The sequence below is a fragment of the Natrix helvetica genome (genome assembly GCF_964273705.1).
Source record: "Natrix helvetica genome assembly, chromosome: 16".
Lineage (NCBI taxonomy): Eukaryota > Metazoa > Chordata > Lepidosauria > Squamata > Natricidae > Natrix > Natrix helvetica.
In genome coordinates, this window is record NC_138563.1 from 5,366,404 (window position 1) to 5,390,946 (window position 24,543).

The following is a 24,543-nucleotide window of genomic DNA, read 5'->3' on the forward strand; positions in this document are numbered from 1 at the left end:
ATTTGTATTTATTTACAATTTATTGTATCCCAAATAACTCGTTCACACAAACACATTGAGCCCAGTTTCTCCAATTCCTCTGCATTCTGCAGCCGGTTTATTTGTTGCTTATTGTTAACTTTGTTTATTATTCAGTGTATCCACCGCCCAACCTAAGCATAGCCAGAGCGACTTCGAGCTGCTTATACTAGGCTAAAATCTTAAATGATAAAAGCATTAAAAGCATTTAGCTCTCAACCGTCCGAGGGGCTGCCTTTATAGAAGTCCTGCAAATAAATCTGATTTATTTACTACAACTGTGCCACACTTGGCACATTTAGTCCCAATGCACCCCTGGGCCTATCTAAAGAGGTTGTGTGAATTGGCACCTCCAGAAATCTCATATTTTCCTCCCCATGAAGCCTCCCAGAAACCCTGGACTACAATTCCCATTCTTCCGTCCAATCCCCCAGCCGGGCCTGCTTCCTCCTAGGTTTAAAAACTCCCAGAAAAGGGACTAAGAGAGGATGGAGCAGGGAGAGTGAAATCCTGATTTTCGGGACCATTGTTTTGCAAAACAAAACTTAATATAATTTTTTTTTTTTGCATTTGGAAATTGACCCAAGGAAGTGGAAGTTAATAATAAAAAAAAATCCTGATTTTCGGGACCATTGTTTTGCAAAACAAACCTTAATATAATTTTTTTTTTTTTTTTGCATTTGGAAATTGATCCGAGGAAGCGGAAGTTGGCACACCTTTTGAGCCTTTAATTTGAAAAGAAACATGAAATTTTCTCCTCCCATTGACAGCAGCCAGGAGAAACAGAATTATATTGAATTTTGTGGTCAGGGGGTGTGAGATCGTCCCTCGAGGTAGGTGCGGATTTTGTAAGGAATAAAATCACTTCGTTGAATCGTTTTGTTGAGTTTGGGCAGCTATAGAAATTGGATAAAATAAAATATGTGTTTTTAAAAAGACCCCTCTGGTATCTTCTTTGCATCTAAGACATATATGTCTCCCTTTTGTTCATCCAAACTGGTTAAAAAAATGAAGATGCAGAGAAGGGGTAAAAATGACCAAATCAAGTTTTAATTGGATACTTAAGTTTTTACTAAATCAAGTTGGATTTCATGGATGTTGCTGGACTTATTTTACAGCGGTGTGATGCAGCTGCGGGAGTAAATTCTTGCTCTTTTGGGGGAAAAATGTCCTTTTTAAGTTTTGAAAAATAATTAAAATTCAGACGAATCTTCCAAAGGAAATTTGCTTTAATTGCTAGAAAATTACATGGGATATTTTTATCTTGGCGGTCATAATCAGCAAATAATGCGAATTTAATACACAAAATAGCCAACCCAAGGACACCTGTTTTGGTCATCCTTAGTTGTGTTCTTAGCACTTCTGTTGTGAACTTAGAAGTTCTTAACAGGTAATTCTTAGTTGTGAAATGAGCACATTAAAAGTTTAAATTCTTGCTCTTTCTAGTGGCGAAAGGCTTGCTGGGAGGATGGTCCTTGAGAATTATGTTTTTTAAAAATGTGCGAGAAACGGTTGGCAAAATTTGCAAATTTATTTGCATTTCACCTGCCAAGTTTGCCACTGATCCTGAAGCCCAGTCGCTCAACCTCACCTACCTTGCAGGGTTCTTGTGAGGATAAAATAGACGTTAGGGGATAGCTAGGACCGTTTGCCAGGTTAAGCTGCTTAAAAGAGGCCTGTCCAGTTTTACAGAAGGATTTATTTGCGCTAATTTTCAAGCTGGGGCCAAGCCTATAATTGGATACTCTCCTCTCTGCAGTTTAATCTGAATTTCCTGCCTTCTCTCTTAAAGGAATATCTTTTTTTAAAAAAAAATGGGAGTGAAATCTCTTTTTTCCCCAGCTGGGGCTAATGTTTTGCACTTTTCCTAGTGCAAAATGCTGCAGAAGGGGGCCATATTCCTTTGATGTGTATGTGTGTGTGTGTGTGCAGAGGTCAAAGGAGTGGAATTATCTCCTGTTTTTAATGGAGCTGAATTGCAGACAGGAAGAAAGCAGGGGGAAAATAACCCCGTGATTGGCTTGTTTTTCTAAAGTTTAATGCAGCCACCGATGGAGGCTGGACCAGATTTGCAGAAAGAAGGAAATCCATGGGGTTGACGGTGGATTGGTTTTTTTAAAAACGGAAATGGAGCTTGAAGTAAAATTTAATTCAAACTGGCCTGTTGTTTTTCGTTGCGAAGTCGTGTCCGACCCATCGCGACCCCCTGGACAACGTTCCTCCAGGCCTTCCTGTTCTCTTCCATCCTCTGGAGTCCATTGAAGCTCACGCCGACTGCTTCAGTGACTCCATCCAGCCACCTCCTTCTCTGCCGTCCCCTTCTTCTTCTTTTGCCCTCCATCGTTCCCAGCATGAGGCTCTTCTCCAGAGAGTCCTTCCTTCTCATCAGGTGGCCAAAGTCTTTGAGTTTCCTCTTCAGGATCTGGCCTTCTAAAGAGCAGCCAGGGTTGACCTCCTCTAGGACTGACCGGTTGGATGGCCTTGCAGTCCAAGGGACTCAATGCAGGAGTCTCCTTCTCCAGCACCAGAGTTCAAAGGCCTCCATTCTTTGGCACTCAGCCATCCTTATGGTCCAGCCTTCACAGCCATCCATTGCAACTGTCAAGGACTATCGTAGTGGTCGTAAGTTGAGGAATAATGGATGAAAAATGAGCAAGGAGAGATTCGACCTGGAAAAAAGGAGAGGTTTTCTGACAGTGAGAACAATCAACCGAAGGAACAGAAGTTGGGAAGTTGTGGGAGTTTCATCACTGGAGGCTTTCATGAAGAGCCTGGACTGCCAGAAACGGTGCAGGGTCTCCTTGGGAGGGGTTTGGACTAGATGACCTACAAGGTCACTTCCAGCTTTGTTATTATTCTGTTACTCAGAAATTGTGGGAACTTCATCCCTGGAGGCTTTCAAGAAGAGACTGGACTGCCATTTGTCAGAAACGGTACAGGGTCTCCTGCTTGGGCAGAGAGAGGTTGGACTAGATGACCTACAAGGTCCCTTCCGACTCTCAATCTGTTATCTATAAGGTTGCCCAACTTTTAAGACACATGGACATCAACTCCCAGAATTCCCTGTGCTGCTTGGGTAATTCTGGGAGTTGAAGTCCAGAAGTCTTTAAAAGTTGCCAAGTTTGGACATTCTTGGTTTAAAAGCCATTGTAGGAATATGGGCCCAAGGACAGAAGCCTTTTGAAACAGTGAAAAATGTTTAAATTTTAAAGTGTCTTTCCAAAACGAGGCGAAAGGACTATTTTACTTCTCTAGTACTGGGTTTTCTTCGGAACTAAAACGAGTTTACGAAAGGTTTTTAAAAAGGGAGAGCCCGTCTCCGTAAAGCCTTTTGTAGAAGGGTCTCAGTTTTCTTTTCTTTTGCAAACTTTGCTCCCAACAGGTCAATGCTGAAGGAGAAATTCCCCACCGAAAATGCTCCAGGATTCCCACGGACAGATCGGCGGGAGATGAAAAACGGGGCTTGGGTGCCAGACATCTCCCTGGCACCTCTGGAAGGCTGCGTTGAAAAGCCAGCGGCTTGGTGCACGAGGACGGTGTGATTGTGGGCTGGCATCCTTTCCCTAGAGGTCGCTGCCCAAATATCTCGTGCGTGGGGGGGGGTCTCGGAAGAAGCGGTTGTCCCACACAGCCTTGGGCCTGGGTAGCTGTGCTATGAATTGGTTGCTGAGACTTGCCTGCGTCACCCTGGTCTACAGCAGCCTTGCTGAAGGTAAGCTGGTTTCCTGGGCGGGAGGGGCGCTGGGAATTCACCCAGGGACCCCTGCCGAAACTGAGGATAAAGTTGGGGTCACCTTTTGCCAGTAACATGCAAGTAATTCTTAAAACGGAAGCCTCTTCCTCCCCTTAGAGCAGGGGGTGTCAATGCGGGCAGCATCAGGGTTATGCTTGACCTTGAGGGTGGGGTGGGCGTGGCCAGCTTGACGTCACTAGTGTCGGGGGTGCCTGTGGGGGCCCAAGCACCCTGCCAGCGAAAACGGGCTCCCAAGCTCTAGGAGCGGTATGGAGGCTACGAGTTCGGTCCTAAGTAGAGGCGGATATTTCTCTCGCTGGGCACCATGAGAATATATCTGCTGAACGCAAAACTCGGTATTGGTGACAGGGAAGGGCATCCGGCCAGTAAACACTCAGCTCCATTCAGTTGCCCAGACGCAAGGGATTATGGGGTCATTAAAAGATAATGATGATGATATAAAAGCTCAGTTTTCAGTCGTGATGACTTCCTGCAGCCCTCTGCTAGCAAAAACGGTGCTGGGGGGAGGGCAGGACATAGGCCTCCTGGGCCCCATTATCAGCCGTGACAGCCACCTCCAGCCCTCTGCCAGATCTAAGCACCCCGTGGGCCTTGAGTTTGACACCCCTGACTTAGAGGAATTTGGATACCGCCTTAACCCAAAAGGTTGGCCACCACAAAAGTGGCTTCCACTTCCTCCCCTTAGAGGAATTTTGATACTGCTTTGGTCCATGGACGTGGTGGCTCAGTGGCTAAGATGCTGAGCTTGTCGATCAGAAAGATCGGCAATTGGGCGGTTCGAATCCCTAGCACCGCGTAATGGAGTGAGCTCCGGTTCCTTGTCCCAGCTTCTGCCAACCTAGCAGTTCGAAAGCAGGTAAAAAATGCAAGTAGAAAAATAGGAACCACCTTTGGTGGGAAGGGAACAGCGCTCCTTGCACCTTCGGCGTTGAGTCATGCCGGCCACATGACCACGGAGACGTCTTCGGACAGTGCTGGCTCTTCAGCTTTGAAACAGAGATGAGCACTGCCCGCTAGAGTCAGGAACGAATGGCACAGATGTGCGAGGGGAACTTTTACCTTGGTCCAAAAGCAAGCTCAGGGCAGCCTCCAAAAACGGAATCTGAATCCTCAAAAAGGCTTCAGTGTGGCTAATCGCCCTCTCTCTCAATGTTATTCCCAGCAGGGAACAGCAGCAAAGCTCAACCTCGCACCGTGGTTGGCCGCAAAGGAGAGAGCGCCCTTCTGCGCTGCAACCTGCTGAAGCCGGACGAGTCGAGTCCCCCGCTCTACGTCATTGAGTGGGTGCGATTCGGATTCTTGCTTCCCATCTTCATCAAATTCGGGCTGTATTCCCCCCGGGTGGATCCGGATTACGTTGGTGAGTGAACTGTGGCGGGAGTTAAGCGGGAAAAGCTTTTCCCCCGGTCTGGGATGAGTGCCGCAGCATGGATGATGCCTGAGTGGGGAAAATATTCCTCGGTTTAGTGTTCATATTATTTTAATAATATCCCATTAAATGGGACAGCCCCTTGTCTGGAATTTTATGGGGTCTCTAACCTTGGGGTTGGTCTAGAACAAGGGTCTCTAACCTTGGCAACTTTAAGACTCGTGGACTTCAACTCCCAGAATTCCCCAGCCTGGTCTGTCTTCCACTTTGCTGAAGTCAAGGTATATTATGCTTACTGCATACCCACCATCTATTAAGAAAGTTACCTTACATGACTGACTGAGGAATTCTAGGAGTTGAAGTCCACAAGTCTCAAAGTTGCCAAGGTTGAAGACCCCTGGTCTAGAAAACCTCTAAGGTCTCTTCTGAATTCTGTCAGGTAGCCCTCCGACTGAAATTTACATTGCTAAGTTAAGTGAGTTTTGCCCCATTTTAATGACCTTTCTTGCCACAGTTGTTAAGCGAATCACTGCTCTTATTAGGTTAGTCACACGGTTGCTAAGTGAATCTGGCTCCCGCATTGACTTTGCTTGTCAGAAGTTCGCAAAAAGGGATCGCGTGACCTGCGACCGTTGTAAATATAAGTTGGTGGACAAGCGTCTGAATTTTGCTCCCGTGGCCATTGGGATGCAGCAATGGTTGTGAGTGTGAAAAATGTCACTTTTTCCCGTGCTGTTGCACCTTTGAACTGTCACTAAATGAATGGTTGTAAGTCGATGACATGGCGGCTCAGTGGCTAAGATGCTGAGCTTGTCCATCAGAAAGGTCGGCAGTTCGGCGGTTCGAATCCCTAGCGCCGCAAAATGGAGCGAGCTCCTGTGACTTTGTCCCAGCTTCTGCCAACCTAGCAGTTCGAAAGCACGTTAAAAATGCAAGTAGGAAAATAGGGACCACCTTTGGTGGGAAGGGAACAGCGTTCTGTGCGCCTTAGGCATTGAGTCATGCCGGTCACATGACCACAGAGACGTCTTCGGACAGCGCTGGCTCTTCGACTTTGAAACGGAGATGAGCAGATGTGCCAGGTGAGATGAAACTTTACCTTAAGTTGAGGACTATCTAAACTTTTAACACCTTGTGGAAATGCAACCACAAGTTTGGAACTAACTGGTTAGTAGTATCTTGGGACCACCATTGGCAGGAGTTTTGAGCTCCCGTGTCATTTCATTTCCAAAACAATCACTCATATTCTATGTTCGCTAATGCCTCTTAATTCGGATGAAATGGTGGCAGCGAATCCTAGCGTTCCCTTTTGATTTCAGAAACGAAAGAACTTTCCTTCTGGATTCCTTCTAAAGCCCCATCGTAAACTTATATAGCCATAAAGCAATTTAGCCAGTTCGTTCTGGAGGGCAAGAAGCAAAGTTCAGCCCGGCTTTCGTGTTCACACTGCAAAGTCCGTAAGATAATTTCAGAAACCCTCCGATAGCACCGTTGAAATGATTCAAACTGTGTCTTTAGTTCTCGCCCGGCCGTACGGATGAATAAAAAAACATGCATTTTAATTTGATTGGATTGCAAATTCGATTTATCTCTCTCTTTTTTAAAAAGGGCTGCAGTAACCCAGACATTTGAGAATCGTGGCTCTCTTTACAAAGAGAAACAGCCTTTTAATCTGTAGACATTGGACTTGGCTTGACCAGAAAGGGTGTGTTTGTGTTTGCAGACAGGTGTTGCTGATTTGGCCCTTCTTTATCGATATAGCGATGGCAAGGTTGATTCACGGGCAATGGAGCTTCAGGGCGTGTTTGTTTTGAGAAGTAGGGAAACCCAAGCAAAGAAGTATAAAATACAGCTGAACACCCATGCGAAATTATGTAATCGGGATTGATAAATCGACACTTACAGCTTGAAAATTAATGAGTAGTTACTATCGGCCTCTCCTCTCCCCTTCTCTCCCTCAGGCTTGCCCCACAGAGGCCTCTCCTATCTTATCCCCTTCTCTCCCTCAGGCTGGCCCCATGGATCCTCTCCTCTCCCCTTCTCTCCCTCAGGCTTGCCCCACAGAGGCCTCTCCTATCTTATCCCCTTCTCTCCCTCAGGCTGGCCCCATGGATCCTCTCCTCTCCCCTTCTCTCCCTCAGGCTGGCCCCATGGATCCTCTCCTCTCCCCTTCTCTCCCTCAGGCTTGCCACACAGAGGCCTCTCCTATCTTATCCCCTTCTCTCTCTCAGGCTGGCCCCATGGATCCTCTCCTCTCCCCTTCTCTCCCTCAGGCTGGCCCCATGGATCCTCTCCTCTCCCCTTCTCTCCCTCAGGCTTGCCACACAGAGGCCTCTCCTATCTTATCCCCTTCTCTCCCTCAGACTAACTCATTTAGCGTCAGAGCCTTTTTTTTCGGTGGGGAGTGGGAGTAGAATGTCTAAACTCCCAGCCCGCGGACCCGACGAGCCACACACTGGCCACACCCATGCCCAAGTGGCAGTTGGAGCAGAGTTATTTCGGGTGGGGAGGGGAAGTGATTCTCAAATGAGTTGGGAAATTTCATAGGTTCTGCCAGGGGGAAAAAGGGGGCTTTTCCAGCATTCTCCAGAACATTCTGGCATTCTCCAGAATGTTCCGGCTTTTCTGAAATGTTTTTTTCCCCCAGGTCCTAGAATTTTGTTTTGTTTTTGAGGAAGCTTGTTGGGTGTGGTGGTAATGACCAAAGTGACACAAGAATTGCCTCAAAAAACCTCTTGGGTGGTGGAGGTGGCCCCAAATGGCCGTCATTTGGTCTTTTTTTTCCTCTCCCCCCCCCTTTCTTTATCCCCTCTTGTGCTCTTTCCTTCGCTTCCTTTTTTCCGGGTCAGGGATTTTTAAGAGACGTCTCTGCCCGATTGTCTGGCCAACCTTTTGAACCCCTTTCTTCTCTTAAACAACCGAGGGTGGGAATCCTCAGGATTGTCAGCTCTCCCGCGGAGTTGCTCAGACCGGTTGCCTATGAATATCTGGAAATTGTCCTGCTTTAATTGCTGCTTTTTTTCTTCACGTTCTCCAAATACCTGCCAATTTGGTTTGGCCAACCCGAAATCTAGGCTGCGACAGGGAGTTTATTAAGCCAGACACGAGGTCCTGGTTTGCAAGGAACAGAAGCAAGGCGGGGGAATCGGAAAATTCAGATTATAGCTTAGAGCTGGCTTCTCTTCAGAGAGTTTTGTCAGGAGTCCTTTGAAAATCCTAAACTAAGGTAGTTGGAGATTCAGTCTTTAGTGAAATCATCCTTCCTTCCTTCCTTTCTTCCTTCCTTCCTTCCTTCCTTCCTTCCTTCCTTCCTTCCTTCCTTCCTTCCTCCTTGCTTTACTTCCTTCCTTCCCTCCCTCATTTCTCTTTTCCTTCCTTCCTATGCAAACTTCCTTCCCCTCCCTTTCTTGCTTGCTTCCTTCTCCCTCCCCTTCCCTCCTTTTCTCATCCATTCCTTCCTTCCTCCTTCTGCATTTCCCTTCCTTTCTTCTTCCATTCATTCATTCCCTTTCTTTCTTTCTTTCTTTCTTTCTTCTTCCTTCCCTCCTTCCCTTCTCCTTTCTTTCCTTCCTTCCTTCCTGTCTATGCAAACTTCCTTCTCCTCCCTTTCTTGCTTCCTCCCTCCCCTTCCCTCCTTTTCTCATCCATTCCTTCCTTCCTCCTTCTGCATTTCCCTTCCTTTCTTCTTCCATTCATTCTTTCCCTTTTTTCTTTCTTTCTTCCTTCCCTCCTTCACTTCTCCTTTCTTTCTTTCTTTCTTTCTTTCCTTCCTTCCTTTCTATGCAAACTTCCTTCTCCTCCCTTCTTTGCTTCTTTCCTTCTCCCTCTCCTTCCTTCCTTTTCTCATCCATTCTTTTCTTCCTTCCATCTTCCATTCAGTCATTGATTCATTCTTTCCATCCCTCACTTCCTCCCTCGCTCCCTTCCTTCCTTCCTTCCTTCCTTCCTTCCTTCCTTCCTTCTTTCCTTCCACTCAAACCGTTTGATTCTGGAACTAGATTCAAAATAAGGAGAAAACCCCCACCATATAACAAGAAACAAATACAGTATAAAAATCAAATGGAAAAAAAAGGAACAAAATTGCTACATAACAAGAAACAAATACAATATAAGAAAAATAAATTTAAAAAGGAATAAACTTGCCACCTAATAAGAAACTAAGTACAATGTAAACAAACAAAAAAAAGGGGGGGGGAACTCAATTATGTAACTGGAAACAAATACAATACATAATTACCCATCAATAACAACATGAAGGAACATGAAGTTGCAATGTGCTGTGTAAATGTAGTTTATGTCTAAGTTTTGTTTGGGTGTATTTTGCATGTTTGTAAATAAAATTATTAATATAAAAAAAATAACAACATGGGGATAAGTAATATAGACAATTGATCTGCTCATACGTTAGTAATATTGTCAGGGCTGAAGACCCCCTGAATAGCTAGCTGGAGTGGAAATAATTCACTTTCTTTGTCCAAATGTCAGTTTCCTAAGAAGAAGCATGCAAAGATACGAGAATATTAAATCTTGGCTTGCAGTTCAGACTACTGTATAAACAGAGGCGTTGTGTTTGATAAGCAGGGTGGCAGCAAGCAGATAGGATAAAATTAAACATGTTTGTTTGTTCTTGATGGCCTGTGTACACACAAATGTGCACACGCCCTCAAAATCAGGCCACAATTCACCAGGACAGCTGAAGCTTACAGAGCCCTCGCTCTACTTCCTTAATTTACTTCCTTAATTCTTTTAAAGCAGCGTTTTTGATCGCTTGAAGATGAGTGGACTTCAACTCCCAGAATCCGGCAGTTGAGGAATTCTGGGAGTTGAAGTCCACGCCATTTTAAAGCCAATTACGTTGCCGCGATTGAAAACACGCTGCTTTAAAGAAAGAAACATATTCCATGTATTCTGCCTTGCAAAACTACGGTTTACGTTCAGGGGAAGGGAAAAAATAAAAAAAAAACATAATTTCTAATGTTGGATTTTCCCCCTTACCAAAGAGAGCCCCCTTGTGGAGTTCTGTGAAGCTGTTACCAAGGCAACTCCGCTGCGTTGTACGGTAGAAGCCATTTTACAGCAGCACCGTAGAAGCCATTTGACGACACAACAGGCTGTATCTTAACAGAACACAAACCCCGAGGGGTGTTAGAGGTGCCCTACCCCCACAGTGTTTGTTTCCCGAGAGTAAGTCATCTATGTACCAGGTTTGGTTGAAATTGCTCAAGGCGTTCACCAGAATTATGCTGGAACATACATATACAAACATAATCTTATATATATATAGATTATGCTGTCCATCTCAATGATTCTGGGCGGCCATCTTGTAACTGCAGGATGGGTGTAGCCATTATACCTTCAAAGTCAGGTCATTAGTAGCTCTTGGGATCCGTCGTAACTGTAAATGGTTGCTAAACGTTTAGCTGTAAGTCAAGGACTAACTGTAAAAACACTGCTTGCCGGCTGAGAGGCAACGGGAGCTTTTAATTAACAAAATCATTCTGTTTCCTTATTTTATGGTATGATTGGCCTAAAGGTGGAGCTCTTGCCTCACCATCAGGAGGCTTGTGAGTTCGTTCCTAGGTAGAGACGGATATTTCTCTCTCTCGGGCTCAATGAGAATATATCTGCTGAACAAAACTCAGCGCTGGCGACAGTACGAGCATCCGGCCAGGAAATACTCCCTGTTTAGTTGCCCAGACTACACCCCGCAAGGGATTATGGGGCCATTAAAAAGAAGAGGATGATTCTGTTTCCTCATTTTACAACGCAGGTCGTGTACGCATCGAAGCGGGGGCTTCCCTACAGATTGACCGTCTGCGCGCCGAGGACCAGGGCTGGTACGAATGCCGGGTTCTATTCCTCAACCGCCCCAACAACGATGATGAATTTCAGAACGGCACTTGGATCCACCTCGTTGTCAATTGTAAGTCTGGAATGACCTTTTTTTTCCTTACCGGGGGTCCGTCAGTAAGTGGAAAAATATTCAATAGAACCATGGTCATGCCTCTCCTGTGGTAGTCCTCAGTTTACAACCACAATAGGAACCGAAACGTCCGTTGTTAGGTGAGTCGTGTCCAATTTTGCACCTTTTTTTTGCTGGGGTCGTTAAGTGAATCACATAGTCATTAAGTGAACCTGGCCACCCGCTTCCATTGCCTTTGCTTGTTGGCAGCCATCTGGGAAAGCCGCAAAATGTGCGATCCCATGACCCCGAAACAGTGCAAACCCGTCTGAAGTACCTGCCAGTTGCTCAGCAGCCAAATTGTGATCCTGTGACCAGGGACAACGGTCGTAAATGCGAGGACCAGTTGTTAAGTCACTTTTTGGGGAACCGTTGTAAATTTGAACAGTCACAAATTGAATCAATCAGTTGAGGTCATCGTAAGTTCGAACGGCCACAAGTTGAATCCATCAGTTGAGGTCATGTATTTTTTTTTTAAAGAAAGGACGCTGCCCTTTGGAACTCACTGACACAAGATGGAGAGCCCTCTGTCTGTTTTTATGGCTTTTTTTTTTAGAGGATGGGATAAATTGGCAGAGGTTAAGCATGAGTTTAATAGATTTTTACATCTCGCCAGATCAGGAGAGTAAAATTCCTGGACAGTATGCTTCGTTCGCGATGCCACCTGACCCAATTCAATATCTGGGGTTGCAAACTTGTTCGTCCCTAAGGAAAGAAGCAAGGGACGCAGTAGCTCAGTGGCTAAGACAGTGAGCTTGTCGATCGGAAAGGTCTGCAGTTCGAATCCCGAGCGCCGCGTAACGGAGTGAGCTCCCGTAACTTGTCCCAGCTTCTGCCAACCTAGCAGTTCAAAAGCACGTTGAAAAATGCAAGTAGAAAAATAGGAACCACCTTTGGTGGGAAGGGAACAGCGTTCCGTGCGCCTTCGGCGTCGAGTCATGCCGGCCACATGACCACGGAAATGTCTTCGGACAGCGCTGGCTCTTTGGCTTTGAGCACCGCCCCCTAGAGTCGGGAACGACTTGCACATATGTGGAAAGAAGGAATTAGAATTAGGAAAGAAGCATTTGTTTATCTTATTTTGTGTGGGAGGGGACTTAGAAAGATCTTCACATTTTATCTTCATGGTTTTTTTTTTTAATCTTGCGTGGAACTTTTATACAGGATATTGCAAAAGGGAGCCGGCACACAAAACTCCCTTCCATAACAACTTTGGAAGTTTCCTACTTTGGAAAGTTTTTTATCCATTTTATTTTCTTCCCGCTTTGCAAAATAAAATGATAATTTAAAGTAGCGACTGTTTTCCCCTTTCGAAGCAGACCAGAAAGGGACTTAGCGAAAGATTGTGGCCATCTCACAACCACACAGTCTCACACGCCTGTTGATTCAAGGATCCCTTGCCCTACAAATGTCATTCTTCCTTAGCTGATTATTGACCTCACCTGCCATCTGCGGTCTTGCTTTGAACCTAATCCGGTTCTCGTCGGTGTTGTTTTGCTAAACCTCCATTGTAATCTCCTTCCTGGTTAATTGTTGCTTTGTGGATGGCCGGCCTTGAACAGGGGAGGGCGGCGGGGACCCCTCTCGGTGGGTGGGCGACTGCCTTGGATTAAAATCTCCCACAAAGCAGGAGACTCTCATGAAGGCTGTTGACTGTGACTGCTCTGAGGCTTACCGAGAGCGTGAAGCCAACTCCTTGTCCCAACAAAAACCCCTTTTATTAATTTCCTGTGGATTCTTCTCATTCACATCCAGCAAAGTCTTTCGAGGGAGGATTTACAGTCACAGACCTTCTCTGGCTTGGAGAGGTGCCAGGCCGATCTCTGCAAAACCTTTGCAAGGAGCCTCGGAGAGTCACGAACCAATTAAGTGAACTAATGGTCTCCTGCAAACTCCACTCCCCTTTTGCTCCTCTTTTATTCCCTCTGGGAGGGGCCATTCATCGCCCACCTGTGGCCTTACTCCCAAGTTGACCCCTGTTCTTCAGCTGTTCCCTTTATCTGGCAACTCTGCGCATGTGCACACTGGGAACATTTGCTAAGCGATCGGCCGTTAAGTCGAAGACTTAACCTGCATCGTATTTGTTTTTTGGCGTGATGTTTAACCGCCATGCAGGTAGACCCTAAGTAAAACACTTCCAACATTTAAGTAGGAAATCGTGCTACGTGTTGTAAGACTTTAACATCTGCGACAAAGTCTGTTTCAAAGGGATGATGAACCCCCAAATTTGAGATTTTGAGCAGCACGGCGGAGAGACGGTGGCAAGCGAGAGAGGGGTGGGGGGAGAGACAGACAGACAGACACTAAAGAATGGAGCGTGGGAATCTTGAAACTGTAGCTTCTATGCCAGGGGTCAACACCTCTAAACACTCAAAGAGCCACAAAAGTCCTAACTGGAAGCTCCTCTCAAAATTGTGGTGCCAACCGGCAACTGGGAGCCGCAGCAGGGCTGAAAGAGCCACAAGCGGCTCCAGAGCCATCGGTTTGCCGAACCCTATTCTAGGCTTTTCTCAACCTTGTCTTGCAGCTCCCCCCGTATTCCAGAAGACCCCCCCAGCTTTGATAGAGATCCAGGACCAAAAATCGCTGACCCTCTCCTGTTCGGCCACCGGCAACCCGCCGCCTCTCGTCTCTTGGAAGAGAGACAGCCAAACCATTGACAATGGCAACGAAATACAGGTATGTTGCTTTCTGCGTGTCTGTTAAAGCAAGGGTCCCCAACCGCTCAAGCTGTGGCCCACTAACGGGCCGTGGCCTGTTCAGAACTGGGGCCACGCAAACAGCGGGCAAGCAACTCTACTTGGGCAAGTGGCGGGACTCTCCCCTTCCCTCCCACCAGTCCTCCAAGCTGGAAAGGTTGGGGATTGCTATGTTTACAGTAATTCTTGGATTGAACAGCCTAATTGAATATTCCCAGTGGTCCGTTAAATACAAAAGTATATCCTTGGCATCTGTTTAGAAAACGGCACGCTGGTTGTCCTCAAATTAACAACTACAGTGGTGACCACAATTTCCAGTGCTGAACAAGGAAGTTGTTAAGTGAGTCTGTGGTGGGTACCTGATCTGCTGCATCCAAAGTCCGTTAAATGGAGATCCGTTAAATCAGAATGTTGTGTTAAATCAGAGCATTGTTCCGCCCAGTGGCCTGAAGATTGTCTTGTCTTCAGCAGGATACAGGTCAGCCTAAACCCGTATGTGTGTTTGTTTTTTCCCAGGTGAAAAATGGGACTTTGTTTATCGCTAGAGTCGAACGGAGCTCTGCTGGCCTGTACTCCTGCCACGCCACCAATCAGGAGGGCACTCTCATTCACACCACCCGCCTCCTCATCCAAGGTAAGTCATTTCTGACCAGGAGAGGCCAATAAACCGAAAGAGGAATCATACAATCAGTCTCAGAAGGGACTTCAAAGGTCGATAATGATTGTGCCAGCCAGCTGGTCTTTAGGTGCACGCAAAGACCAGCTGGCCAGCACGCATCCGCGTACCAAAACCCCGAAGATCAGCTGGCCGGCACGCGAATGTGTACCGGCCAGCTGGTCTTCAGTTTTCCAGCACTCCTGCATGCGCAATCTGGTTTGGAGACTCGGTGCCGAAAAGGTTCGCCACCCCTGACCTATTCCAGGTAGGGCTAAAGGCTGTCCTCAACTTACAACCGTTCATTTAAGGACCGGAAGTTGGCGATGCTCCTCTGCTCAGTTTCTGCCCGAAATGACGGGTTTTCTGTCCTCTGTCTCTGCCAGGTCCACCGGTGATCGTGGTCCCTCCGAAGGACATCACAGTCAACCTCAGCCAAAATGCCTTTTTTGCGTGCCGAGCTGAAGCCTATCCCGCCAACCTCACCTACAGCTGGTTTCAGGGCGGCACCAACGTCTTCCATCTCAGGTAAGTATTCTGACCCAGCTCCCCAAACACGACAAAACCTTGTTATCTCCGCCTCCTGCCTTGTATCCCCAGGGCTAGGGTGGGCTTTCATTAGCAGCAGTGGCTCCTCCGTCCCAAGGACCGGCCCATAGATTTCCACTGCTCTCCTCTCCTTTCTGTGAATCCACGTGTCAGGCACTGGACCCAGCTGTTTCTCCTCTTCCTCATCAGCCACCTCCAGACTTGGGGGCTGCTGACTCTCCATCTGAAGGCTGACAGACAGCCCAGGCTCCGCCCCTCTCTCTCTGCCAGCTCCATTCCCTCTTCCCCCTCAGAGCTCCAGGTTGCCTTAATGCTGACCCTGAATCCCACGCCTCCTCCTCTGATTCAGCTGCTGGAGGGGCCGGTGGCCGACAGGGCACAACAGTAAGAAAAGGGGAAGGGGGGAAAAAGAGAATTTTGTCTTAGAGTGGCCAGGTTTGGAGACCCCGCTGATCTAGAATGACAACACTGCTGCCTCTTGACGCATCTTCGTTTGACTTCCTTTTTCCTTCCTGGCTTCCAGCCATCTCCGGTCACGGATTCAAATCCTGGTGGATGGAAGCCTTTTGGTGCAGAAAACAACCCCGGAGGATTCGGGAAAATATACTTGCATTCCCAGCAATGGGCTCCGGAAATCACCCTCGGCGTCTGCCTTCCTTACGGTTCTGTGTAAGTGCTGCTTAATTCTGATTGCACCTTCGTTAGCTCAGATCATTGGCTGGTTGAATATAATCTAAATGGGGTTTGAGGGAGGTTTTATAAAGAGATACCCCTTATTTTGCATTTTGTGGGGTATCCATTGTGCTGCCCCCTAGTTCCTTTCTGGCTTCTTGGTCCACCTCTTCATCTCACAATCCTACCTCTGCCATCAATTCCTCTTCCCTAGACCTACTTTATTTCCATCTACTCGGTCCATTCCTTGTCCTCATGGTTCTAGGCAGGGGTGGGATTGAAAAAAATTAGCAACCGGTTCTCTGCTCAGTTGCTGGGGGATGTGGCCATGGGGGCGTGGCCTACTCAGCATCCTGTACCATGGCGGGGGGGGGGATATTTTCACCCTCTGGAAGGCCCAGTTCTGGACTTCCGGGACGCCCGTTTCCCCCCCCCTCCTCCAGCCTCCACGCGAGCCCTGTACTTAATCTGGCATGATGAACCAGCCATGTGGACATTCCTGGGAGAGGAGGGGCAGGCGGGGCCAGCCAGTACTTCCAACTACCAGTTCGGTGAACCAGGTGCAAAATTAGCCTCCAATTCGCCTGAACTGGTCCGATCCAGCTGAATCCCACCCCTGGATCTAGTCCCAGGGTTCTCCCAACCCCAAGCCCCTCTTTCGTTACTGCCTAGTCCTTCAAGCATCCCTCCCCGGTGCCCTGATCTCACCATCCCACCATTGACGCCCAGCTGTCCTCCACCTGACAGATCCAGCTCAAGTCGCTCAGATGCCTCCAGAGACCTTTCTGCCAATCGGCATGCAAGGCATAATCCGTTGCCCCAGCAGAGCCAACCCTCCTTTGCTCTCGGTTAGCTGGATCAAAGACGGGCAGCCGCTGGAGATTGGCAAGGTACGTTTCGGGAGACCGAGGCACCACCCACCCACCTGCTTCGTTGGTGTTTTGTCGTGTTCTGAGTCACCACCACCACCACCACCCCACGCGTTCTCTCTTTCTGCAGTTCCCAGGTTGGTCCTTGAAAACGGACGGGACGATTATCATCGCCACAAGCAACGATGACGCCCTGGGCGTGTATGCTTGCACCCCGTACAACAGTTTCGGAACAGCTGGCATTTCAGCACCCACAAGGGCTCTCCTCAAAGTGAGTAAGAAATTGGGGGGGAGGGCAGGACAAAATGAACTCTCCATAAAACATTCCAGGGGTTCTGGCCTAGGCTTCCCAAAAGCACAAAGCCGACTCCTCGTCCCGATAAAACCTCTTTCATTTAGGGAATTCCTCTCCAGCAAAGTCCAGGCCAAGAATCTTTCGAGAGTTTTCACAACTACAGACCTTTTATCAGGCTGGGAGGGCTGCCAGGCTGATATCTTCCAAACTCCACGCTGTAGCAGCAGTTCCTTGGCAAGAAGTCAGGAACAGATCTTCCCCCTAATGGATTGAACTAATTGCCTCCTGCAAACTCCCCTCCCCTTTCTCTCCTCTTTTATTTCCTCTGGGAAGGGCCATTCACCGTCCACCTGTGGCCTTCCTCCCAAGTCGACCCTTGTTCCTTAGCTCTTCCCTTCTCCGGGCAACTCTGCGCGTGCACACGCTGGGAACAGGCTCCAGCTGTTCTTCTGCCCCACTGATATCCGACTCCATATTTGGTGGCACGCCAGCCGTAAGCTCCAGTGCGCACCAGCTGATTTTTTACATTTCCAGAGGGCCAGGGGAGAATGTTTTTGCCCTCCCCAGGCTTCAGGAAAGCATCCGGAGGCTGGGGAGAGCTAATCAATAAAGCTATCATATCATATAATGGTGGTGTGTGTTTTCTGTGGTATTCTATTTTTCAGGACCCTCCCACATTCACTCTTCGGCCCAAAGAGGAATATTTCCAGGAGGTGGGCCGGGAGCTGCTAATTCCATGCCTGGCTCAAGGAGACCCCATACCCATCACCTCTTGGACAAAAGTGAGTCGCAGTCCGGTTTTGCACGCACCTGACAATTCCTGATAATTCAGTAGCTGCATTTTTTTTAAAGTTACCTTTTAAGACTGCCTATTGCATGCCAGATTTACCCAGCTGGCCGTCTGCTCTCAAAGCAGAATATAAAATATTGGGGGAGGGGGGGGGATCCCTTAACAACCGGTTTGCAGAACGACAGAGTTGCCGGTCCCAATTCGGGCCATTGAGTCCTGGCTTGTACGTAACATGTTCGGGTGGCTTTGTTTGGCGTCCTGCTGCACAGGTGGGCAGCAAGACCCTGGCCAACGCGCAGGTGGACACGAACGGCAGCCTGAACCTGCGGCCCCTGACGAAGGAGCAATACGGCTTGTGGGAATGTGCCGCCGACAATGGCGTGGCCAGGGTTAGCGCCACCACCACTGTCTACGTGTTGGGTGAGTTCTTAACTCAGAGGGGCCAGGGTAGCAGAGGTCCCTAACAGCCTGGGACCCTATGGAAAAGGGTTTCGGTTTAACGATGCAGCTGTCAGGTTTTCGAAAAATGCCCTAATTAATTCATCAGCATCGAGCAAAGTTTCAAAAGAAATCCAGTCATTTATTAGGCACACCATTTCGGCAGTACCCCATTGCAGTCAGATCTGACCTCATTTAAATTGTGGCTGAACTTTGCCCCCGTTTCTTCCCTCCCCTCAGTCTGTGTCATAAATCACATTTTCCAATGGGGTACACGTATACGCCTCACTGCTGTAGTAATCTGAGACCCAACTATAGCCAAAGGTATGCATATAATGCGCTTTCCCCCCCTTTCCTCACCATGGCAACTTCATAACAGGCACTGATAAATGCTTTATCAGTTGACATGCAGCAATGACATTTTCGTGAGGAACCTGTTCTGACCGAGGCTTCCCAAGAGCATGAAGCAAATTCCTTGTCCCGACAAAAAAGCTCTTTTATTAACTGACTGTGACTTCTGCTCATTCACATCCAGCAAAGTCTTTCAAGGGAGGATTTACGGTCACAGACCTTCTCTGGCTTGGAGAGCTGCCAGGCTGATACCTTCAAAACTTGGCAAGGAGTCTCGGAGAATCATGAACCAATTAAGTGAACTAATAGTCTCCTGCAAACTCCACTCCCCCTTTGCTCCTCTTTTATTTCTAGAGTCGGGAAATAAACATATGTGTAAGGAGAGCTTTTACCTTTAAGAGACATCTGATAGCTCTATTCATACTTTATCGTGCCAGTGATTTTTATTTTTTAAATGCAGGTCAAGGAATAAAAAGAGAGTTACTTTTTTGTAAGGAAAAAAAAAGGCAACCAAACAAATTTGAAAGATTTGATTTGTAAAAATCTGCCCTAAATTCACCAATTCTCAATTGATCCCAACCAATGCACAAGATAACAAACCCCAGATCAAAAGGGGACCCCGGGATGCTGCGACCGTCATAAATACGAGTCAGTTGGCCAAGCCTCTGAATGTTGGTCATGTGACCATGGGGATGCTGCAAAAGTCATAACTGTGAACAAACAGAATGTCAGGGTTCCAAATAGCATCCAAAATTAAATCAGAGTCCGAGGCAAAGCATCCCTCAAAGTTCCAATTTATTAAGAGAGCCATGTTGGCACATCTGGGAAAACCCGAATCTGAAAGCTTCCCGGTTTTCCCCACCCAGTTGAAAGTTCAAGATCTTGCCCCTCACAGCCACAAGTCCATCCTATGGTCCAATCTCCCACTGCCATGCTGGCAGTTCCACCCATCCAGTTCCGGTCAGGTGCAGAGACCAAGGATGACCTTGGCTTTCCAGAAAGAATTTTGTTATGGCTACCTATCATCTACAATACTCCCTCCCATTTTCCCACACTAGAAAATGCATAGTAGAATAATAGAAAGTGTGGCAGGCCAAAGATCCGAAAGGAAAGATGGCTGCAGGCCTGACACAGTCATAAGTCACTTTTTCCATTGTAACTTCAAACTGTCACTAAACGAATGTTGTAAGTCAAGAACTACCTGTTGTTGTTATACCCCATATTCTGTCGGCCAAAATCACGCCCTTAAATCTCTTTATTGATGTCCTTCCATTGACTTAAACTAATTGAGTTAAACTAATGCAGATTCCTTTCTCCCCCCCCCCCCCCAAAATCAGGTACCAGTCCCCATGCCGTGGTCAACATCTCCGTGTGGCCCCTACAACAAGCAGTCAATGTAACCTGGGAACCAGGTTTTGATGGTGGTTACTTCCAGAGGTTCAGCATCTGGTACACGCCAATGTAGGTCTAAGGAGCTGTTCTCTATGTGCTTCTCAGCTATCCTACTGTATTTTTGGGAGTATAAGGATCATGTTCCAAGCTTCAGGGATTGCCTTAGACTACTCCCGCCTCCGCGTGCCCCATTTTCAGTCTTCGCACACCCTATTTTCTGCTTGGTGCACCCCATTTTCCACCCATTTTGGGCGGCAGGGATCGGAATGGGCAGAAAATGGGGTTCGCAGAGGCAAAAAATGGGGTGCGCAGAGGCAGCAATAGGCAATGGCAATCCCTGCAGCCTGAAACAGCTGATGGTTGAGAAGCCGATCCAACCAACAATCAGCTGCTTGTGCTGATCAGGCTATGCTGAAACTGAAACAAGCTGTTTGCTGTTTGCTGCCAGGAGGCAAATTGCTGGGAGGCAGAGGCCAAAGGGTGGGGGCCTGTGGGTGGGTGGAGCTATATTCGGTGTATAAGGCACACCCAAATTTTCACCCTCTTAAGTGGGGGAAGTGTGTCTTATACTCTGAAAAATACGGTATTTCTCTTTTTTCCCTCTTTTTCTGTCAATATTAAAAATACTTTCCAGATGTTTCATCCAAAACTTCATCTGTACTTCTGTTGTATGAAATTCACCCTTCCACGTGGGAACAAAAGTACTTATTGTTCTTTTCTTTAATCAGAGTTTTGCCACTTACGCTACGTTTTGCAACCGTGGTAGAAATCGAAGTGTCCTTCCGTAACACACGTTGTTTGTTTGAACCGTAGATTGAGACGCCTGAACCGGCCCCACCATGACTGGGCCTCGTTGCCGGTGCCTGTGGGGGCTTCCCACATCCTGGTGGAGAACCTCCGGCCAGATATGAGCTATCAGTTCAGCGTCTTGGCTCAGAACAAACTCGGCAGTGGTCCATTCAGCGAAATCATCTCCATCGCGCCTCTGGGTGAGAAACTATAATTGCTTTGCTGGGGATGTGAAGCTGTGTTAACTATCCCGGGTGTCGGCAACCCGCAGCTCCAGAGCCATATGTGGCTCTTTGACCCCTCTCCTGCGGCTCCCTGCCAACTCGGTCATGCGACCTGCTCTTCGCCCTGGGAAGGCGCGAGACGCACCACAGAGCACCCAATTTTTCCTAACCTTTCCGGCCACGGTTGTTAAGTGAATTAACTGCAGTTGTTGAGTGAATCACAGCCATTGAGCGAATCCGGCTTCCCCCGTTGCCAGGAAGGATGCACGCGGTGATCATGTGACCTCGGGATGCTGCCAAGCACCCAAATCTTGATCACATGGGGATGCTGAAATTGTCATAAGTGCGCGAACTCAGTCACTAAATGAATGGCTGTAAGTCGAGGACTACCTGTATTTGAGACTTAAAAGTCCATTTTGCAAGGGTCAGCCAAGGAGGAAGACCCGCCTCCTTCCTCAAGGCAGCCCCCTGTTCTCTTCTTCCTTTTCCAGGGGTCCCCACGCAGACTGTGCCCCCCGTCCTCCCAACCACGGCCTCCCTGGTCTTCCTCCCCCCACCCCAGTTCCTGAGATCCAACGAGACCACGCGGGGAGTCCTGCTCCTGTGGGAAGCTCCACTCCACGATCCTTCGGCCTTGATGGGATATGCCCTGGAGCTGCGCCAGAACCGTGGGAAGTGGGAGGTGCTGAGTGGGTCCATTCCCAGCTCCGTGACCCAATTCCTGGTGCCTGGACTCATCAAGGTGAGTCTGATCCCAGGTCTAGCTTTCCAAGCCCCTGGAGGGGTGGGATTTGCAGGGAGAAAAGTGTACTTGTTTAGCACAGCATTTCTCAGTTTTGGCGACTTGAAGCTGGGTGGACTTCAATTCCCAGAATTCCTGTGGCTGACTAGGGAATTCTGGGAGTTGAAGTCCACCCGTCTTAAAGCATGGTGTTTAGGGAATTCTGGGAGTTGAAGTCTATTCATCTTAAAGCTGGGGAATTCTGGGAGTTGAAGTCCACCTGTCTTAAAGCATGCTGTTTAGGGAATTCTGGGAGTTGAAGTCCACCCGCCTTAAAGCATACTTTTTAGGGAATTCTGGGAGTTGAAGTCCACCCATCTTATAGCATATTGTTTAGGGAATTCTGGGAGTTGAAGTCCACCCGCCTTAAAGCATATTGTTTAGGCAGTTCTGGGAGTTGAAGTCCACCTGTCTTAAAATTGCTATGGTTGAGAACATTAATAAAACCTCAAAATGAGAGGATTTTATCCAGTTCAGGCTTATCTGCTGGCCCTATTCCTCCAAAGTTTATTTTTATTTGCAGAAAGAATGCCTTGGTCTGTTGCTTGTTCATCATGGTGAGAGAGCGTCCCCTTTGACGGGCAGACCTAACGTCCGTCAGCTAATTCTTTTCCCTTTCCAACACAGGATACCTTCTATGAGTTCCGCCTGATGGCCTTTGCCGGTAGCTACATCAGTTACCCCAGTAACGTGGTCAATGTTTCAACCACGGGTAAGTCCCACAACTGATGGGCTAGACAATCTATATGGCTAGCCAAGGATGCGATTCAACCTGATTAGATTGTTTTGGGGGATTGAATCTAAAACTGTGTTTCTCAATGCTAGCAACTTTCAGAGGAGTGGACTTCAATTCCCAGAATGCCACAATGCTGGCTGGCGGATTCTGGGAGTTGAAGTCCAGCCATCTGAAAGCATGCTGGCTGGGGGATTCTGGGAGCTGAAGTCCTCGTATCTGAAAGTTTCTATCATTAAGAAACACTGTTCTTAAAGAACCTATAACTTCAGTAATGCTTTAGTTATTTAATCTATATATATAAAAGCAAAATACCACTCATGCATCATCACGAAATCTCCAGAACTGTAAAGCCTACAAACTTGAAATTCGGCACGTACATTCCTCTTGGCTTCTAAGTGAAAGGATTTTTCAAAATGACCATCAGATCATTAGTATTTCTTATAGTATTATTAACACGCTCTAATGCTAAGGAGTTAGACATTCTACTCCCCCTCCCTACCTGAAAATAACTCTGTTCCAAATACACATGACTCGTCCAGCCTGCGGGCTGGGAGTTTAGATATTCTATTTCCCCTTCCCCACTTGAAAAATGCTCTGATGATAAGGAGTTAGACTGAGGGAGAGAAGGGGATAAGATAGGAGAGGCCTCTGTGGGGCAAGCCTGAGGGTCAGAAGGTGAGAGGAGAGGATCAATGGGGCAAGCCTGAGGGAGAGAAGGAGAGAGGAGAGGCCAATCGTAACTATTCATTTATTTTCAAGTTGTGTGTGTCAATTTATCAAGCTCGATCACGTCGTAGTGGAGCATGGCTATTCAGCTAGTATTTTATACAATTGATAACACTTTAGTTATCAATTTATCAAATAGGCTGAGCTTGGACAAAAAATAGCCGGAATGAGTGTCAAACAAGCTTGGTATGTTGGACGAATGCTACATATTTCATTCTGAAGCCGAAGCTCAAAAGTATTGAAAAAAGATTCAATCATGGCAGATGGACCAAAGTTTGTTAATCTAACACGTCTCGTTGCTCATCCAAGTAACTTCATCAGTCAAAATAAAATTGGAAAAAAAAATAGTCAGGGAGTCGTTGGAATGTACTAACTCCTGCCAACATCTCTCTGACTAACTTTTTTATTTTATTTTGACTGATGAAGTTAGTTGGATGAGTAACAAAATGTCTCCGATTAACAAAATTTGGTCCAGTTGCCATGACTGAACGTTTTTAAGATACCTAATCAGAAAACTTTGGAAAAAACCCTGATGTTGGGAAAAATGGAAGGTGAAATGAGAAGGGAATCGCCAAGGATGAGAGTTGTCGCCCGCCATCAGCCAGCAGAGCTAGCAGCCGATTCGGACAGTGAGGAGGGTTGGGGAGGAACCTGGGCCAGTCCTGGAGTCTGGGGAAGGCTCTGATGAGGGCTCTGTGTCGGAGGCAGAGAGGGGGTCAGAGCCGTATGCCAGTTATCAGTTGCCTTCAGAATCGGACATCAGTGGGGCAGAAGAACAGCTGGAGCCTGTTCCCAGTGTGCGCATGTGAGAGTTGCCAGACGAAGGGAACAGCTAAGGAACAAGGGTCGACTTGGGAGTAAGGCCACAGGTGGACGATGAATGGCCCCTCCCAGAGGAAATAAAAGAGAAGCGGATGGGGAGTGGAGTTTGCAGGAGACCATTAGTTCGCTTAATGACTTTGCTTTTGTCAGGAGGTTGCAAAAGGGGATCGTGTGATCCCAGGTTGCCAAGTGTCTGAATTTTGATACATGACTATGGGGATACTGCTAAGGTCGAAACTCTGAAAACCGGTCCTAAGTCACTTTTTCCAGGGTCGTCGTAACTTCGAACGGTTCCTAAATGAACCGTCTGTCCATTCGCAAAGCGTCCCTGGCCTGCTCTCGGGCTGCCATAGGCAGGAGGTGGGGGAACACCGACGGAGCAGTAAGGCAGCCACAACCAGAAGCACATTCCACGCATATCTTTCTCAAGGCTATATCCCAGGTTACCTGCAAAAGCCGGAGGGGCGTGACCTCTACAGTCCGTTGTAATGCTCTGTTGGAGAATGTGATTTATGACACGCCCTGGGAAGAGGGGGGGGGGGAACAGGGTCATAATTGGGCCATACATTACGTGGGGTCAGAGCTGGCTTCACTTGGGTACGCGCCGGCATGTTGCTCCTAATAAATAACTGGATTTCTTTTGAAGCTTGGC

General features: G+C 47.5%; 1 protein-coding gene across 1 annotated transcript in view; it reads left to right on the plus strand.

The window, feature by feature from the left end:
* Positions 1-24,543, plus strand: part of IGSF9 (immunoglobulin superfamily member 9) — a 35,578-nt gene that overhangs the window by 1,376 nt on the left and 9,659 nt on the right. The window contains exons 2-16 of the mRNA XM_081968129.1: positions 3,401-3,730; positions 4,935-5,132; positions 10,912-11,064; positions 13,631-13,782; positions 14,319-14,436; positions 14,844-14,985; positions 15,530-15,675; positions 16,426-16,568; positions 16,678-16,818; positions 17,508-17,624; positions 17,902-18,052; positions 19,759-19,882; positions 20,627-20,802; positions 21,318-21,568; positions 22,235-22,319. Coding sequence (XP_081824255.1) covers positions 3,673-3,730; positions 4,935-5,132; positions 10,912-11,064; positions 13,631-13,782; positions 14,319-14,436; positions 14,844-14,985; positions 15,530-15,675; positions 16,426-16,568; positions 16,678-16,818; positions 17,508-17,624; positions 17,902-18,052; positions 19,759-19,882; positions 20,627-20,802; positions 21,318-21,568; positions 22,235-22,319 — 2,155 coding nt within the window. The 5' untranslated portion in view covers positions 3,401-3,672. The remainder of the gene's footprint in view (positions 1-3,400; positions 3,731-4,934; positions 5,133-10,911; positions 11,065-13,630; positions 13,783-14,318; positions 14,437-14,843; positions 14,986-15,529; positions 15,676-16,425; positions 16,569-16,677; positions 16,819-17,507; positions 17,625-17,901; positions 18,053-19,758; positions 19,883-20,626; positions 20,803-21,317; positions 21,569-22,234; positions 22,320-24,543) is intronic.